The 18,744-nt window shown below is 36.5% G+C and overlaps 1 protein-coding gene across 1 annotated transcript in view; it reads right to left on the reverse strand.

Moving 5' to 3' along the window:
• The window catches only part of CCDC73 (coiled-coil domain containing 73), a 148,449-nt gene that overhangs the window by 20,440 nt on the left and 109,265 nt on the right, over window positions 1–18,744 (reverse strand). The window contains exons 12-13 of the mRNA XM_030828735.1: window positions 15,918–16,028; window positions 9,817–9,951 (exon numbers count right to left, since the gene is read on the reverse strand). Of these exons, the coding sequence (XP_030684595.1) occupies window positions 9,817–9,951; window positions 15,918–16,028 (246 nt within the window). The remainder of the gene's footprint in view (window positions 1–9,816; window positions 9,952–15,917; window positions 16,029–18,744) is intronic.

Here is an 18,744-nt window from a genome sequence, read left to right on the forward strand (position 1 = left end):
CCAGGCTGCTCTTGAACTCCTGACCTCATGATCCACCTGCCTCGGGCTTTCAAAGTGCTGAGATTACAGGCATGAGCCACCGCACCCGGCCATAATATCCATTTTATGGAGCAGAGAGGCAAAGCCAGACTGCCCTATGTTTTTGTTTGTTTATTTGTTTTGTGACAGGGTCTCCCTCGGTCCTCCAGACTGGAGTGCATTGGTGTGATCATGGCTCACGGTAGTCTCAGCTTCCCAGGTTCAAGTGCTCCTCTTACCTCCCTAGTAGCTGGGACCACCAGTGTGCACTGCCATGCCCGCTAATTTTTTAAAAAATTTTGTAGAGACAAGGGTCTCACTATGTTCTCCAGACTGGTCTTGAACTCCTGCACTCAAGCAATTCACCTGCCTTGGCCCCCAAAAGTGCTGGAATTACATGCATGAGCCACCATGCCCAGCCCAGATTGCCCTATGTTGAAGGATGAATTGGAAGTAAGAAAGCAAAAAGTATGAGTTTAAACCAATCTTTCAAGAAACTTGGCTCTACAAAGAAGACTTTACTTAGGGTATTTAGAAATGGGTGTGAAATCAAAAAGTTTTTTTGTTGTTTGTTTACTTTTTAAAATGGGAGGGACTTAAGCATGTTTAATTGCAAATGGGAATATATAAACTAAAACAAAAGGAATATAACTGATAAACATATAAAATATGTTTAATAAAACAAAAAATGCAAAGTACAACTGACAAAGTATTAAGAAGGCTAGAGAAGACAGGTACTCATACATGGTTGGTAGGACTATAAACTGGTACAACCTTTCCGGAAAGCAATCTGACAATATGTGTCAAAAATTATAAGTGAGAGGGCCGGGTGCTCATGCCTGTAATCCCAGTATTTTGGGAGACCGAGGTGGGCGGATCACAAGGTCAGGAGATCGAGACCATCCTGGCTAATAAGGTGAAACCCCGTATCTACTAAAATACAAAAAAAAAAAAAAAAAAATTAGCCAGGCATGGTGGCACGTGCCTGTAGTCCCAGCTACCCGGGAGGCTGAGGCAGGAGAATTGCTTGAACCCAGGAGGCGGAGGTTGCAGTAAGCTGAGATGGTGCTGTTACACTCCAGCCTGAGAGCAAGACTCCATCTCCAAAAAAAAAAAAAAAAAATTATAAGTGAGAAAGCTCTTTGACCCAGCAATACCATTTCTTGAAGTTTATCCTAAAGAAATAGTCACAAACATACACAAAGATATTTGTACAAGGATGCCCAATAGGGAAGTGGATAGACTAATTATGGCACGTCGTAGTCACACAATGGAAATTGTGATGTAGATCTATTTTTATGGACTTAGAAACATATCCACTATTTAGTAAAATTATTTAGCAGTTCCTCAAAAAGTTAAATACAGAGTTACCATTCCTCAAGGATCTAGAACTAGAAATACCATTTGACCCAGCGATTCCATTACTAGGTATATACCCAAAGGATTATAAATCATGCTACTATAAAGACACATGCACACGTATGTTTGTTGTGGCACTATTCACAATAGCAAAGACTCGGAACGAACCCAAATGTCCATCAATGACAGACTGGATTAAGAAAATGTGGCACATATACACCATGGAATACTATGCAGCCATTAAAAAGCAGGAGTGCTTGTCCTTTGTAGGGGCATGGATGAAGGCGGAAACCATCATTCTGAGCAAACTATCGCAAGGACAGAAAACCAAACACCGCATGTTCTCACTCATGTGGGAATTGAACAATGAGAACACTTGGACACAGGTGATGTTGAATTGATCCCTTTACCATTATGTAATGGCCTTCTTTGTCTCTTTTGATCTTTGTTGGTTTAAAGTCTGTTTTATCAGAGACTAGGATTGCAACTCCTGCCTTTTTTTGTTTTCCATTTGCTTGGTAGATCTTCCTCCATCCCTTTATTTTGAACCTATGTGTGTCTCTGCATGTGAGATGGGTTTCCTGAATATGGCACACTAATGGGTCTTGACTCTTTATCCAATTTGCCAGTCTGTGTCTTTTAATTGGAGCATTTAGCCCATTTACATTTAAGGTTAATATTGTTATGTGTCAATTTGATCCTGTCATTATGATGTTAGCTGGTTATTTTGCTTTAGTTGATGCAGTTTCTTCCTAGCCTCGATGGTCTTTACAATTTGGCATGTTTTTGCAGTGGCTGGTACTGGTTGTTCCTTCCCATGTTTAGTGCTTCCTTCAGGAGCTCTTTTAGGGCAGGCCTGGTGGTGACAAAATCTCTTAGCATTTGCTTGTCTGTAAAGTATTTTATTTCTCCTTCACTTATGAAGCTTAGTTTGGCTGGATATGAAATTCTGGGTTGAAAATTCTTTAAGAATGTTGAATATTGGCCCCCACTCTCTTCTGGCTTGTACAGTGATCAAGTGGGCTTTATCCCTGGGATGCAAGGCTGGTTCAACATATGCAAATCAATAAACGTAATCCAGCATATAAACAGAACCAACGACAAAAACCACATGATTATCTCAATAGATGCAGAAAAGGCCTTTGACAAAATTCAACAACTCTTCATGCTAAAAACTCGCAGTAAATTAGGTATTGATGGGACGTATCTCAAACTAATAAGAGCCATCTATGTCAAACCCACAGCCAATATCATACTGAATGGGCAAAAACTGGAAGCATTCCCTTTGAAAACTGGCACAAGACAGGGATGCCCTCTCTCACCACTCCTATTCAACATAGTGTTGGAAGTTCTGGCCAGGGCAATCAGGCAGGAGAAGGAAATAAAGGGTATTCAATTAGGAAAAGAGGAAGTCAAATTGTCCCTGCAGATGACATGATTGTGTATCTAGAAAACCCCATCGTCTCAGCCCAAAATCTCCTTAAGCTGATAGGCAAATTCAGCAAAGTCTCAGGATACAAAATCAATGTGCAAAAATCACAAGCATTCTTATCCACCAATAACAGACAAACAGAGAGCCAAATCATGAGTGAACTCCCATTCACAATTGCTTCAAAGAGAATAAAATACCTAGGAATCCAACTTACAAAGGATGTGAAGGATCTCTTTAAGGAGAACTACAAACCACTGCTCAATGAAATAAAAGAGGATACAAACAAATGGAAGAACATTCCATGCTCATGAAAATGGCCATACTGCCCAAGGTAATTTATAGATTCAATGCCATCCCCATGAAGCTACCAATGACTTTCTTCACAGAATTGGAAAAAAACTAAAGTTCATATGGAACCAAAAAAGAGCCCACATTGCCAAGTCAATCCTAAGCCAAAAGAACAAAGCTGGAGGCATCACGCTACCTGACTTCAAACTATGCTACAAGGCTACAGTAACCAAAACAGCATGGTACTGGTACCAAAACAGAGATATAGACCAATGGAACAGAACAGAGCCCTCAGAAATAATGCTGCATATCTACAACTATCTGATCTTTGACAAACCTGACAAAAAGAAATGGGGAAAGGATTCCCTATTTAATAAATGGTGCTGGGAAAACTGGCTAGCCACATGTAGAAAGCTGAAAATGGATCCCTTCCTTACACCTTATACAAAAATTAATTCAAGATGGATTAAAGACTTAAATGTTAGAGCTAAAACCATAAAAACTCTAGAAGAAAGCCTAGGCAATACCATTCAGGACATAGGCATGGGCAAAGACTTCATGTCTAAAACACCAAAAGCAATGGCAACAAAAGCCAAAATTGATAAATGGGATCTAATTAAACTAAAGAGCTTCTGCACAGCAAAAGAAACTACCATCAGAGTGAACAGGCAACCTACAGAATGGGAGAAAATTTTTGCAATCTACTCATCTGAAAAAGGGCTAATATCCAGAATCTATAATGAACTCAAACAAATTTACAAGAAAAAAGCAAACAACCCCATCAACAAGTGGGTGAAGGATATGAACAGACACTTCTCAAAAGAAGACATTTATGCAGCCAACAGACACATGAAAAAATGCTCATCATCACTGGCTATCAGAGAAATGCAAATCAAAATCACAATGAGGTACCATCTTACACCAGTTAGAATGGCGATCATTAAAAAGTCAGGAAACAACAGGTGCTGGAGAGGATGTGGAGAAATAGGAACACTTTTACACTGTTGGTGGGACTGTAAACTAGTTCAACCATAGTGGAAGTCAGTGTGGCAATTCCTCAGGGATCTAGTACTAGAAATACCATTTGACACAGCCATCCCATTACTGGGTATATACCCAAAGGATTATAAAGCATGCTGCTATAAAGACACATGCACACGTATGTTTATTGCGGCACTATTCACAATAGCAAAGACTTGGAACCAACCAAAATGTCCATCAATGAGAGACTGGATTAAGAAAATGTGGCACATATACACCATGGAATACTATGCAGTCATAAAAAAGGATGAGTTCACATCCTTTGTAGGGACATGGATGAAGCTGGAAACCATCATTCTCAGCAAACTATTGCAAGGACAAAAAACCAAACACCACATGTTCTCACTCATAGGTGGAAATTGAACAATGAGAACACATGGACACAGGAAGGGGAACATCACACACCAGGGCCTGTTGTGGGGTGAGGGGAGGGGGGAGGGATAGCATTAGGAGATACACCTAATGTTAAATGACGAGTTAATGGGTGCAGCACACCAACATGGCACATGTATACATATGTAACAAACCTGCACGTTGTGCACATGTACCCTAAAAATTAAAGTATAATACAAAAATAAAAATATCTGCTTTAAGGACTAATTACAGAGCTCTTTAAAAATAGTATACTTCCCTAGAACGTATATTGTATGATCTTTAAAATTTAGACTTCCAGCCTTACTAGAGTACTTGACTTGCCTTCTCACTGTAAATTACTAGAAAACTAGATATAGTGTATGAAACAACAGTTTTTAGACAATGAACTACAAACAGGGAAAATTGTGTTCTCTGAGAGAAAGAGGAAAAAGTGAGATGAACCCTATGATTACTCAGGCTTACTGCCTAGACACTTTCTACACCATAGCACAAGAAAGGGGCACTCTTGCAAAGCAAGATGGTCTGAGCTGGGAAGACAAACATCAGAATTTAGAGAGGCTAAACTGGCTGTAATTTGTGAGGCAATGCAGTGAAGATGAAGGAGCTACCCAGAAAAAGAGCTCCCCAGAAAAAGAGCTCCAGACATTTGCTGTTTAATCTGTTGCTGGATATTAAGTTGGACATGTGAGGAGTAAAAGTCCATGAAGACTTGCAGGGGAGCCACAAGCTGAGCAATTTCCAGAGCTCCCACAGGTCTAGGTAAACTCTGAGTTCCAACAAGCCAGAGAGGAATGAACTTACTGAATACCTGCGACATTTTGTAGAGACCCCAGCAGGATCATGCCTTTCTAGTAGGTATGAAGTAGCCGTATAGTTAAGGGCTATTCTAGATGTTTCCGTAAGTTTAAAAATAAGCCTCAAAATGATGAAGCTTATCAGCAACTTAACCTCCTGTGAAACTTCAACATTCTTGAAATAAAGATAGCAAAGTCTAGCAATCAGCAATGTAAAATTCAAAATGTTCTAATACAATAAAAATTTACTAGACAGGGAGAGAAGCAGGAAAAATGTTACCTGTTATGTCACTATTTATAACGTAATAAAAACAAATACAGAAATGACAAAGATAATAGAATTAGCAAAGGAACTTTAAAACAGCTATTACAAATGTTCAAGGATTTAAAGGACAATGATATGAACATAATGAAGAGAAAAATTGTAAATCCCAAAATAACAAACAAAAAACGGGTTTTGGTTTCATTCATTTCTCTCCCATGTTTATTTATTTGCTATTTCATGGATTTTTGCTCTTAATTTTCTTATTTCCTTTACTCTGCTTACTTTGGGTTTAATTTGGTTTTCTTCTAGCTGCTTAAGCTTGAAACATAGATTATTTACCTTTCTTCTTTTCTAATATAAGCACTTAAAGCTATAACATTTCCTCTTAGCACTGCTTTGGTTCCATCCCACAAATTATGATACGTAGTTTTTTCATTTTCATTCAGTTAAACTATATATATATATTTTAGTAAAGTATACACAACGTATGCACACACATATAAATGTGAAGCAAAAACTGACAGAACTGAAAAAAGAAAGATAAATTCACAGTTATAATGAAATATTTTAGCATTCTTCTCCCACTAATTGATAGAACAAGTATACACACATACACACACACACACAATCTGTAAGGATAGAGAAGACTTGGACAATACCAACCAACTTGACCTAATTGACATTTATAAAACATTCCACCAACTGGCCAGGCATGGTGGCTCACACCTGTAATCCCAGCACTTTGGGAGGCTGAGGCGGGTGGATTGCCTGAGCTCAGGAGTTCGAGACCACCCTGGACAACATGGCAAAAGCATGTTCCTATTAAAATAGGAAAAATTAGCCAGGCATGGTGGCACAGGCCTGTAGTCCCAGCTACTCGAGAGGCAGAGGCACGAGAATTGCTTGAGCCTCGGAGACAGAGGTTGCAGTGAGGCAAGATGGCACCACTGCACCCCAGCTTGGGCTACAGAGTGAGACTCTGTCTCAAAGAAAACAAACAACAAAAATAAACCTTCCACCAGCAGCAGAACCAACAGCAGAACACACATTCTCTTCAGCAGCACATGAAATATTCACCAAGATAGGCACTATACTTGGCCAAAAAATAAGTCTTAGTACATTGAAAAGGATTAAAGTCTTACCTAGAATGTTCCCTGACCACAACTAAATTAAATTTGAAGTCACTAACAGAAATATATTTGGAAAATTCTCAAATGTTTGGCAATTTAACAACATATTTCCAGTGGATCATACTCATACCCATATCCACGGGTCAGAGAAAACCTCACAAGAGAAATCTTAAAATTTTTGAGCATGGACAGCATGGCAAAACCCCATTTATATATCTCTATGTCTGTCTGTCTATCTGCCTGCCTGCCTATATGTCTATCGAAAGAGAGACAGGATCTTGCTCTGTCACCCAGGCTGCAGTGTAGTGGTGTAATCATACCTTACTGCAGCCTCAATCTGCCAGCTAGAAGAAAACCAAATTAAACCCAAAGTAAGCAGAGTAAAGGAAATAAGAAAATTAATAGCAAAAATCCATGAAATAGCAAATAAATAAACATGGGAGAGAAATGAATGAAACCAAAACCTGTTTTTTGTTCGTTATTTTTTTTCCTGAGATGGAGTCTCACTCTGTTGCCAGGCTGGAGTGCAGTGGCACGATCTCGGCTCACTGCAATCTCTGCCTCCCAGGTTCAAGGGATTCCCCTGCCTCAGCCTCCCAAGTGAGCCACTGCACCTGGCCCAAAACCTGGTTCTTTGAAAAGATCAATAAAACTGAAAACTTCTAACTTAAATGATCAAGAAAAACAGAGAGCGAGAAAGAGAAGATACAAATTACGAATATCAAGAATGACAGAGGGGCATCAATTTGATCCTAGAGGACTATAATAATAAGAGAATATTATGAGCAACCCTAGCCAATAAATTTGACAACTTATGAAAAGGACAAGTTCTTTGAAAGATAAAAATTACTCCAACTGGCTCTTTCGGGGTCCCACAACACCCCAAATCAGATTCATTAGGAGGACTCATAGGACTCAATATATACCCATACACATGGCTAATATTTATTATAGAGAAATAATACAAAGAAAAATAGGTAAAGGAAAAGGCACACGAGTTGCAGTCTGGAGGAAACCAGACTTCCAAAGGTCATCTTCTAGTAGAGTCACATAAGACAAGCTTAACTCCTACAGCATTGAATTGTGACAACATATGTGAATTGCTGTCTACCAGGGAAGCTCATTAGAGACTCAGCGCCCAAAGTATTTTGGGGGAGGTTGCTGTTCATGCAGGTACCCTCTACGTAGCATGTGCCAAAATTCTAGAATCCCAGAAAGAAAGCAGTTGTTCAGAACAAACCACATTGTTTGTACTAACAGTTTAGGTACAGTGAGCCACTCTTGTCAGGAAATGGTGAGAATCCTCCCAAAATTCAAGTTTCCAGGCATCAGCCAGTGGCCAACTTTACTAGGAGGTCTTTCTAAGTACAGCATTCACAGGGGTGCTATGTTAACTCTTTCCTGCACACCAACATAAGAAGAAATGAGAATCTGAATAGCCCTGTAAATAATTTAAATACCGAATTTGTTATTTAAAATATTCCCACCAAGAAAGTCTACATAGCTCCACTGGTAAATTCGACCAAACATTCAATAAAGAAATCATACCAACTCTATACATTGAAAGGAATATATTCCAACTGAGTTTACTTGACCAGTATTACTCTTGACGCAAAAACCAGTTCAAATATTGCAAAGAAAAAACAAACAAAACTTACATTCCTCATCAATACAAAATCCTTAACAAAGCACTAGCAATTTAAGTCCAGCCATATATAATAAGGATAATATATTATGATCAACTCAAGTTTATCCCAGGAATGCAGATTAACATCTGGAAATCAATTGATATAATTAATATGAAAAGAATTTTTAAAAACCCAATCATCTTAATAGACACAGAAAAAAGCATTTGACAAAATTTAATGTCCATTCATGATAAAAACTCATTTGTGATAAAAGCTCAGCAAACCAGATATGAAAGGAAACTTTCTCAAACTGATAAAGAGTATAAACAAAAACATATAGCTAAAATGATAAGAAATGGTGAAAGACTAGTCTCCATTTAAGATAGAAATAAGGCAAGCATGCCCACTCACAATTGTTATTCAACATTAGATTAGAGGGTCCTAGCTAGTGCATAAATTGAGAAAAAGAAAAAGCATACAGCTTTTCAGAAAGAAAGTAAAACTGTCTTAAACTTGCAGACAGCATGATCATATATTATAGAAACCCACAAAGTTCAATGAAAACAACTATTATAACAATAACTTAATTTAAAAATGAGGTCAATATACAAAAACCAATTGTACTTCTAAGCTGGGCATGGCAGTTCACCCCTGTAATCCCAGCTACTCAGGAGCCTGAGGTGGGAGCATCACTTGAGCCCAGGAGTTCATGTACAGCCTGGACAACATAGTAAGACCTTGTCTTGAAAAAATGTACTTCTATATATGAGCAATGAACAATTATAAAAATTTTAGGTACTGTTTACATTAGGATCCCAAGACATAAAATATCCAGGAATAAATTTAACCTAAAATTTCCAAGACCTATATGATAAAAACTACAAAACATTTCTGAGAGACATTTTAAAATATCCAAATAAATGGAAGCTATACCATGTTCATTGACTGGAAGACTCAATGCCAAATAAAACCCCACACACTTTTAAAACAGAAATCGAGACACTGATTCTAAAAGTGATAAGAAAATATAGGACTTAGAATAGAAAAAAGCTTTTTTGGAAAAAGAACAATATTGAAGGACTTAGCTACATTTTATAGCTTCTTTAAAAGCTACATTAATAAAGACTGTGTTGTATTGGCTTAAGTATAGACATATCATCAATGGATCATAATAAAGAGTCGAGAAATAGACCCACATATATTTGATCAACTGATTTTCAAAGAAAGTACTAAGGTACAATGGGAGAGAAAATAGTATTTTCAACAAATATTTGTGCTGGGACAATTGGAAATTCATATACAAAAATGACCGTCAATCCTTATGTCATACTGTATACAAAAATTAACTAAAAATGTATTAGAGACCACATGCATATACTCATTTTTTTAAAGTTGAGAAACTTAATGTATAAAACAGGGAAAAAAATCATAGTGACAGCCTTAATTTCTTTGATAGTTTGTACCCCACAACATACTTAAATTTTACCTGAAACTTTTTGTCTTTCTCAAACGTTTTTTGATTGCATAATTTGTTATAATGTTCTTGTAACTTAATATGAGTTTCTTTAAGGGATGATAATTCATTTTTAATCTTATTAATTTCTCCATTAAGTTCTTCAGCCTATTATAAAAAAGGAACCAGAATAAACAAGTATATCAAGTATATAAATAAGTTTCGTCTGAAAATATTTCATTAACAACAGTTTCAGGAAATAGTCAAAGAATCAAAACAATCACAAAGTCATTACTAATATTAAGAGCCACCATTTATTGAATTGGGCTGACTACTTAATAAGCATAATTGCATACTCATCAAAACCCTGTGAGGTATTATTATGCCCAATTTACAGGTAAGAAATGTGAGGCTCACGGAAGTTAAGTAATTGTCCCAGATCAAGTAGACACAAAATGGCAGTGAGGATTTAATTCCAAAGCTAAATCTGAGGACTGTGTCCTTAATGACAATATTAAGCTACCTCTTGGTCTCATAAAAAAATTTATTTAAATTCATAAAAAACAAAAAATTAAATTCATAAATAAGACATAATAAGACATAACTAGACTTTCACTCCCTATAAAATTTCATAAACTTTATTTTGGGGGAAAGGAGTACTCTCACAGAAGCCTCAAATATGAGACAAGGTAAGTTCCACTGAGGAGAAATATATCCTTTTGTCATGGAAAAGTATATTTATGGTTTTATAAAAGTTTAAAAGTTTCTTATAAAAGTTTCCCTTGAACAATTTTAAAAATCCTACCACAAATTCCACTAATGCTTGTAATATTCCTTATTATAAATACTATAATTACTATTCCTAATATTTTTATAATTGATATTCCTCTATAAAGCCCTATATAGAGGCCAGTAGATGTAAACTCATGTTACTTTGTTCATTTCATATATTTTTAATCATCTTTAAATCTATCTCTGCAAGGTATTTCTTTTCCAAGGCTAAACTCTCCAGGTGTTCTTCATTCCTTCCTCTCCTGTCTTCCTAAGTCCTAATTCTAGGAATTTTCTCTTTTCTTCTGTCTATTCTCAATCTCTCACACTACATCAGCATCTTCTTGTCAGCCTACAAATATGCTCTACTCACATTCCTAATATTTTTCCTCCTTGACCCAGTTCCTCTGTCTGTCCCACTTTTTCTTTCTTTCTTTTTTTTTTTTGAGAAGGAGTCTCACTCTGTCGCCCAGGCTGGAGTGCAGTGGTGTGATCTTGGCTCACTGCAACCTCCGCCTCCTGGGTTCAAGCGAGTCTTCTGCCTCAGCCTCCCAAGCAGCTGGGCTTACAGGCTTCCACCATTACCAGCTAATTTTTGTGTTTTTAGTACAGACAGGGTTTCACTATGTTGGCCAGGCTGGTCTCGAACCCCTGACCTTGTGATCCACCCGCCTCGGCCTCCCAAAGTGCTGGGATTACAGGCATGAGCCACCGAGCCTGGCCCTGTCTTTCTCATTTCTTAAAATAAAGTCTATACTTGCTACTTTCAAATTCTAACCTCCCATCACTCCTTAATAGCCTGATTTCTGCCCTCATTGTTCTACTGTTTTCTCAAATATCACCTGCAAATTAGCAAAAGGATTTTTTCCAAGTCTCACATCATTTAATAGCTCTGTAGCATTTCACCATGTTGACTACTCTGTTCTTGAAACAGCTTCCTTTCTTGACTTCCATGCTAGTACTCTCTCTTTATCCTCCTACCTTTCTTACTGGCTCCCTCTCCCCTCCTGCCCCCAAACACACACACACACACACACACACACACACACACACACACACACACCCTCTCCTCTCTCTCTCTCTCTCTCACACACACACACCACTCACAAAATGTTGGCTTTTCCCAAGGTTCTTTCTTCTTTTTTCTTGGCTCCTGGGATAAGAAACCCAAGGTTCTTTCTTCTTAAGCACTCTTCCTTCAAGTGTTCCACTCTTTCCACAGATTATCTTATTTCACCTATATGCTAATAAATCTTAAATCTATATCTCCTCCCCAACCTCTCTCCTAGGAGTAGATTAACATCTCCAAATGGATAGTATGCACTTCAAGCTAGATGTCCTGAAAGCACCACAAATTCTACAGTTCTCAAATTAAACTCACTATTTTCATCCACAAAATCTGCTTCTCCTTTTACATTCCTTAAGCTAGTTAATGATATTATCATTCTATGAGTTATACCAACCTAAGAATATTTGATGTCTTTTCCCCTCCCAATATCCATTATATATAAAATGTCACTAACCATACCAAGTCTACTTCCAAAATTCATCCTGTATCTATCCCTCTTCATTGTTGTACTGTCCTAATTCACACACTCATAGGTTCATGATTAGATTATTACAACATTCTTTTTATTGATTTCTTTCCACACAGCCATCCTCCATACTGTTGCAAGAATTATTTTTCTAAAACACAATCTGCCTGTGTCACTTATTTGTTTTAAATCCTTCAATGGCTTCCCATTACTTAAATTCTAATCTCCTAGTAAGGAAGTCTTCAAAAGCTGATCTCAACCTATATTCCAATGTCACATTTCACACATCCCATTTTTAATTCAGAGCAGACTATTCATGGTCCTTGAAAATAGACTTTCATGCCTCCATGATTGTTCTATTCTTTTTTTTTTGAGATGGAGTCTCGTTCTCTCGCCAGGCTGGAGTGCAGTGGCGATCCTGGCTCACTGCAACCTCTGACTCCTGGGTTCAAGCAATTCTCCTGCCTCAGCCTCCCAAGTAGCTGGGATTACAGGCACGTGCCACCACGCCTTGCTAATTTTTGTATTTTTAATAGAGACGGGGTTTCACCATGTTGGCCAGGATGGTCTTGATCTCCTGACCTCGTGATCCGCCCACCTCAGCCTCCCAAAGTGCTGGTATTACAGGCATGAGCCACCGCGCCCAGCCGATTGTTCTGTTCTTTTTTAAATGAAATGCCAACAGGATGGAATGGGAAGGGTGGAGATGGGAACCTTATGCTTAAATCCCATTTCATCAGCCCAGCACAGTGGCTCATGCCTGTAATCCTAGCACCTTGATAGGCCAAGGCAGATGGGTTGCCTGAGCTCAGGAGTTCGAGACCAGCCTGGGCAACACAGTGAAACCCCATCTCTACTAAAATACAAAAAGTTAGCCGGGCGTGGTGGCATGCACCTGTAGTCCCAGCTACTCGGGAGGCTGAGGCAGGAGAATTGCTTGAACCCGGGAGGTGGAGGTTGCAGTGAGCCGAGATCACACCACTGCACTCCAGCCTGGGCAACAGAGCAAGACTCCATCTTCCCCCCAACTCCCCCCAAAAAAAATCCTATTTCATCTTTCGAAGCCAAATTCTAGGGTCATCTTTTCTCTAAAACTTTCTCCAGCCCAGCTAAAGAAAATGATTTATTTTGTGCTTTCATAGTACTTTGTTAATAATGCTAAAAAGTACCTTGCACTATTGTGATTAATGCCATAGTTATCTGTCCCTGCAGAGTGTAAACTCTTTGATAATCCTTGTATTTTAGGCATCTTTGAAAACCCAGTGCCTAGAATAGTGTCTAACACATAGTATATGCTCAATAAGTGTTGTGAATTGAATTCTTTTTTCTTTTTTTTTTTTTTTTTGAGATGGAGTCTCACTCTGTTGCCTAGGCTGGAGTGCAGTGGCGCGATCTCGGCTCACTGCAACCTCCACATCCTGGGTTCAAGCAATACTCTGCCTCAGCCTCCCAAGCAGCTGGGATTACAGGTGCCCACCACCATGCCCAGCTAATTTTTGTATTTTTAGTAGAGACGGGGTTTCACCATCCTGGCCAGGTTTGTCTTGAACTCCTGACCTCAGGTGATCCACCTGCCTCGGCCTCCCAAAGTGCTGGGATAACAGGCGTGAGCCACCACGCCCAGCCAAATTGAATTCTTTTTATGACCTCCCTTTCCCTAATTTCTGAACATTCTCACTTATTGTCTTTTTGTCTATATAACAACCATTGGTTATATATCTAGTCAAAATAAAAAGATACACATAATATTGTTATTTTTAATATTTCAATGAATTTTAAATATGCTGTCTAATAATATGCAAGTTTAATTAGCATAGTATTTTCTTTCACTGTTTATTTTTTTGAATGACCAAATATGAAACAGCAGTTTATATGATTCCAATTTATTTTTATCAGTATCTTTGTTTTTTTAACCTGTCTTGATCCAATCTCAGTAGCCACACTACTATTGCCCTTCACTCAAGAATGGTGAAAAACTTACAGATAGAAATACAATTAAAAAGTAAATGTGATCTCCCACTGAAGAAAATTCTTATAGAACCAAGGCAGCTTTTTCTTACTTATCTATATTCTGTTGAGTACCAAAGCATAATGGAAGCAAAATGATTGCAGAACTTAAAAATTCTAAGATAAAACCGACTTTATCCACATTTATAGATTGAGGCCTCACCAGTGAAACTGCTTATTTTTCTTAATAGTTTTCTTTTTTTTTCTTGAGAGAGGAGCACGGTTGTAGTCTCAGAGAAAATGAATGTTTAATTTTCTTAGCTAAATTGATCTTTTTGGGGTTTTTTTGCGTGTTTGGCATATTTAAGTTTATATTTCCTTTTCACTTAAACAGTTTTCCTTATCCTGATAGCACCATTTCCATGGGCTTTTAAACACTGGGGATGAAAACATGGTACATGGATAAAATGTAGATTAACTGATGCTAAAATGAACATTACTATGCTTGTTGCCTAATGATAAACTGTACTAGTATACCAATTAAGGATTTTTTAGTATTCTGATAAAATTAAATACAAAACTTTTCTTAGATTTAAGTAAACCTTAGCAAAACCATCAGTGAAGACTTGATGTCTCCACACTATAAATTAAGAAAACATGTTAGTTCCAACCGGGTGCGGTGGCTCACGCCTGTAATCCCAGCACTTTGGGAGGCTGAGGTGGGCAGATCACGAGGTCAGAAGATCGAGACCATCCTGGCTAACACGGTGAAACCCTGTCTCTACTAAAAATACAAAAAATTAGCCGGGCGTGGTGGCGGGCGCCTGTAGTCCCAGCTACTCGGGAGGCTGAGGCAGGAGAATGGCGTGAACCCGGAAGGCAGAGCTTGCAGTGAGCCAAGATCCAGCCACTGCACTCTAGCCTAGGGCACAGAGCGAGACTCTATCTCAAAAAAAAAAAAAAAAAAAAAAAACAACGTTAGTTTCAAATGAATCAAATCAGGAGTTACTTATGTAATAATTTGAATCAAACAAAATAATCTACAGAAAATATTATCAAGCTGGTATTTAGATATCCATTACTATAATATATTGTATAGTATAATTAGCACAATAGTCTAAAACATAATCATACTTTCCCAAAATATAGCTTCATAAACTCATAGTCACTTTCTACTCTCTCATTTATTTAAAAAGAATTTAAAATGCAAATAAAATTGATATTAGCATAGAATAATTAATTTTGGGGTCCACCAATGTTTAAAGTGAACCTTTATATTTCACAACTTGATTTTACCTCATCTTACACTATTATTTTATCTACCTTGCTGAATTAAAAATTATTATAAAATTAAAAAAGTGATTTAAGGAAATAGCTATGTTTAGAATACAACAACCCTTATGATATGTTGTTAATATGATAAAACGGTAATACTACAGAAGTCAACTACTGCACACATGTTCTAAACATGGCTCTAATATATCTCAACAAAACTGCTGAGGAAAGCAAAATAGATCAGTTAATAATAGTACATATATAATTATTTTAATCGTTTGCTAAAATACTATGCAATGGTTTTATGAAAAAGTAAATTAATTTTTCTTTGTCACATATGGGAGTTCAAATTATATATATGCATGCATGCATATATACACAAACATGTATTTGTGTGGTCTTCCATGCATAAAAGCATTACAGGGAATTTCATTAAATTTAGCTTTTAAAAAGCATTCACCTTTTTGGAAATATGAGACCAAGAAAAAAAATGTGTCTGATTTTAGTCCTCTAATATTTTTGCAATATTTTCTTAGCATTTATAGTTATTTTAAATGTCTAAAACTATTTAAAATATTTTACTATTTTACTATTTAATAAACTTACTTGTCTTTTCCAAGTTCCTAGTGCTTTTTCATGCTCATTTTGAAGATTAAGAAACTTTTCTTCATTTTCTTTTACCTTCTCCCTTTGCAGCTCATTATCTCTTTCAAGGGTCTGCAATAAAATTAATTATCCAAAAAATAATCAATACCACATTAATGAATTTTGATGTGTTTTATGTTGCTTGGACCTTTGCTTCTAACATGCTGAAAGTGCCATACAGATCAGTGATAATGTGCTATCTCAACAATAATTTTCATAAATTAATGGAAAAGTGCTTATAGTTTAGCTAACAGAAAATAGGGGGAGGTTATGATAAAGAAATGGCTATAAAAGGGTATAAAAACATTGCCATTATTCAGTTTCACTGCATAAGTTTTAATGTGCTGAAAAGGTAATATAAAGTACAGCACTGAAAAGTATGAAATGTAGCACAATCCAGCCTAACTCTACTAAAGAAATTTAACTACCATAGAACATTTTTTCCATTATCTGTTTATTTTAGAAATTAACTGGCTAGAAAACTCTTAAATACAATTTTAATTTTAATTTCAAATTAGCACTTTTTAAGCATAACTTAAATATTTACCATATTAACTTAATTACTTCATTGAACTAACATAACGGAATCACTACCACACTCTCCCTCCCACAAAATAAACTTATAGAGTAAAAATACTATCACGTGTTTTCTAAGACTAGGTTTTTAAAGCTATTAAATCAGTGTCATCAATATTATTAGGTTTTTCCAGTGTCTGCTGATAATCCAAGTAAATTTCTATAAAAAGATAAACAGTGATAGAACTCCTGCCTACATGCCTAATACATCTGGAATCTTTAAGTTGTTTACAAAGCTATGTACATTCAGGTTAAAAATGTCAAGCCACACAAAAGGATGTTTTTTTTAAAAAAAAGTAAAGTTATTCTCTCAGTTTTCCACCCCAGAAGTAACCACTTTAGCAGTTTCTTGTATTTCTTTCCAGAAATTGTCTATGTATGTAAAATATATATACATTTTTTAATACAGATGAGACCATATTGTACACTGTTCTGTCATCTGCTTTTCTTTAAAAAAAAAAAGTTTTGCTTACTCTCCATATTACATATATAAATCCATCTCATTTGAATTCCATATTATTCATAGTACTCCATCTATTTAGAGAATTCTCAATTACGTCTAGAATATCAGTATGCAAAGATAAATTATGTAAAATTATGGCAACATATCTAATAAGAATTTTACAGTTTTAACATGGAGATTCTCCTCTTGCTCATAAGAAGCTATGCATTTTAAGAGTACCCAATGAATACCTATTTTGATTGCCTCTATTTCAGGATAAAATAGATATTTTTATAAAAGTAACAGTTCCTTAATTTATAGGTATATAGAGTCATGTGTTGGTTATAGACAGGGATATGTTCTGATAATTCCATCATTAGGTGATTTTTGTCACTGTATGAACATCATAGAGTGTACTTACACAAACCTAGATGGTATAGCCTACTAATGGTATAGTCTACATGTAGACTACATGGTATAGCTTATTGCTCCTATGCTACAAAACTGTACAGCATCTTTCTGCACTGACTAGTGTAGGCAATTGTAACACAATAGTATTTTTATAACTAAGGATATCTAAACATAGAAAAGGTACAGTAAAAATGAGGTATAAAAGATTAAAAATGGTACACATGTAACTATATAAGGTACTTACCATGAACGTTGCTCTGGGTGAGTCAGTGAATGTGAAGGCCTAGGACATTATTACTCACCAGCATAGGCTTTATAAATGCTGTATACTTAGGCTACATTAAATTTTTTTAATTTTTTCTTTCTTCAATAATAAATCAAGCTTAGTTGACTTTAAAAACTTTTTTTTAACTTTTTGACTCTTTTGAAATAACACGTAGCTTAAAACACACGGATTGTACAGTTGTATAAAAATATTTTCTTTCTTTATATCCTTATTGTATAAGCTATTTTTAAATTTTTATATTTTTCCTTTTTAAGCTTTTTGGTCAAAAACTGAGACACATCATCACAGCACTATTCACAATAGCAAAGGCATGGAATCAACCTAAATGCTCATCAACAGTAGACTGGAGAAAGAAAATGTGGTACATATACACCATGGAATACGACACAGCCATAAAAAGAATGAGATCATGTCCTTTGCAGCAACATGGATGGAGCTGGAGGCCATTATCCTAAGAAAACTAATACAGGAATAGAAAACCAAATACCACATGTTCTCACTTATAAGTGGGATCTAAACGTTGAGCACATATAGACACAAAGAAGGGAACAATGGACACCAGGGCCTACTTGAGGGTGGAGGGAGATCAAAAAACTACCAATCAGGTACTATACTTATTATCTGGGTGACAAAATAATCTGTACACCAAACCTATGTGACTCTCGATTTACCTATGTAACAAACCTGCACATGTACCTCTGAACCTAAAAGTTAAAAATACATATATGTAACATAAAATTTACCATTTTAACCATTTTTAGGTGTATAATTCAGTAGCACTGAGTATATTCACAATGTTGTGCAACTATCACCACTATCCATGTCCAGAACTTTTTCATCATCTCAAATAGAAATTCTGAATCCATTAAACAGGAGCTCCCATTTCCCCTCCCCAATTGTTCATTTTAACAAATACATATGTTCATGTAACTCCCAGAAGATATAGAGAACAGTCTTATTATTTCCAAAAGTTTCCTTGGGCCACTTTGCAGCACCCCTATTCTTCACTGACCATCAATAATCTGTTTTCTGTCTCTCTAATTGTGGCTTTTGTAGAATGCCCTATAAATGGA

This window comes from Nomascus leucogenys, chromosome 15 (genome assembly GCF_006542625.1).
Source record: "Nomascus leucogenys isolate Asia chromosome 15, Asia_NLE_v1, whole genome shotgun sequence".
Lineage (NCBI taxonomy): Eukaryota > Metazoa > Chordata > Mammalia > Primates > Hylobatidae > Nomascus > Nomascus leucogenys.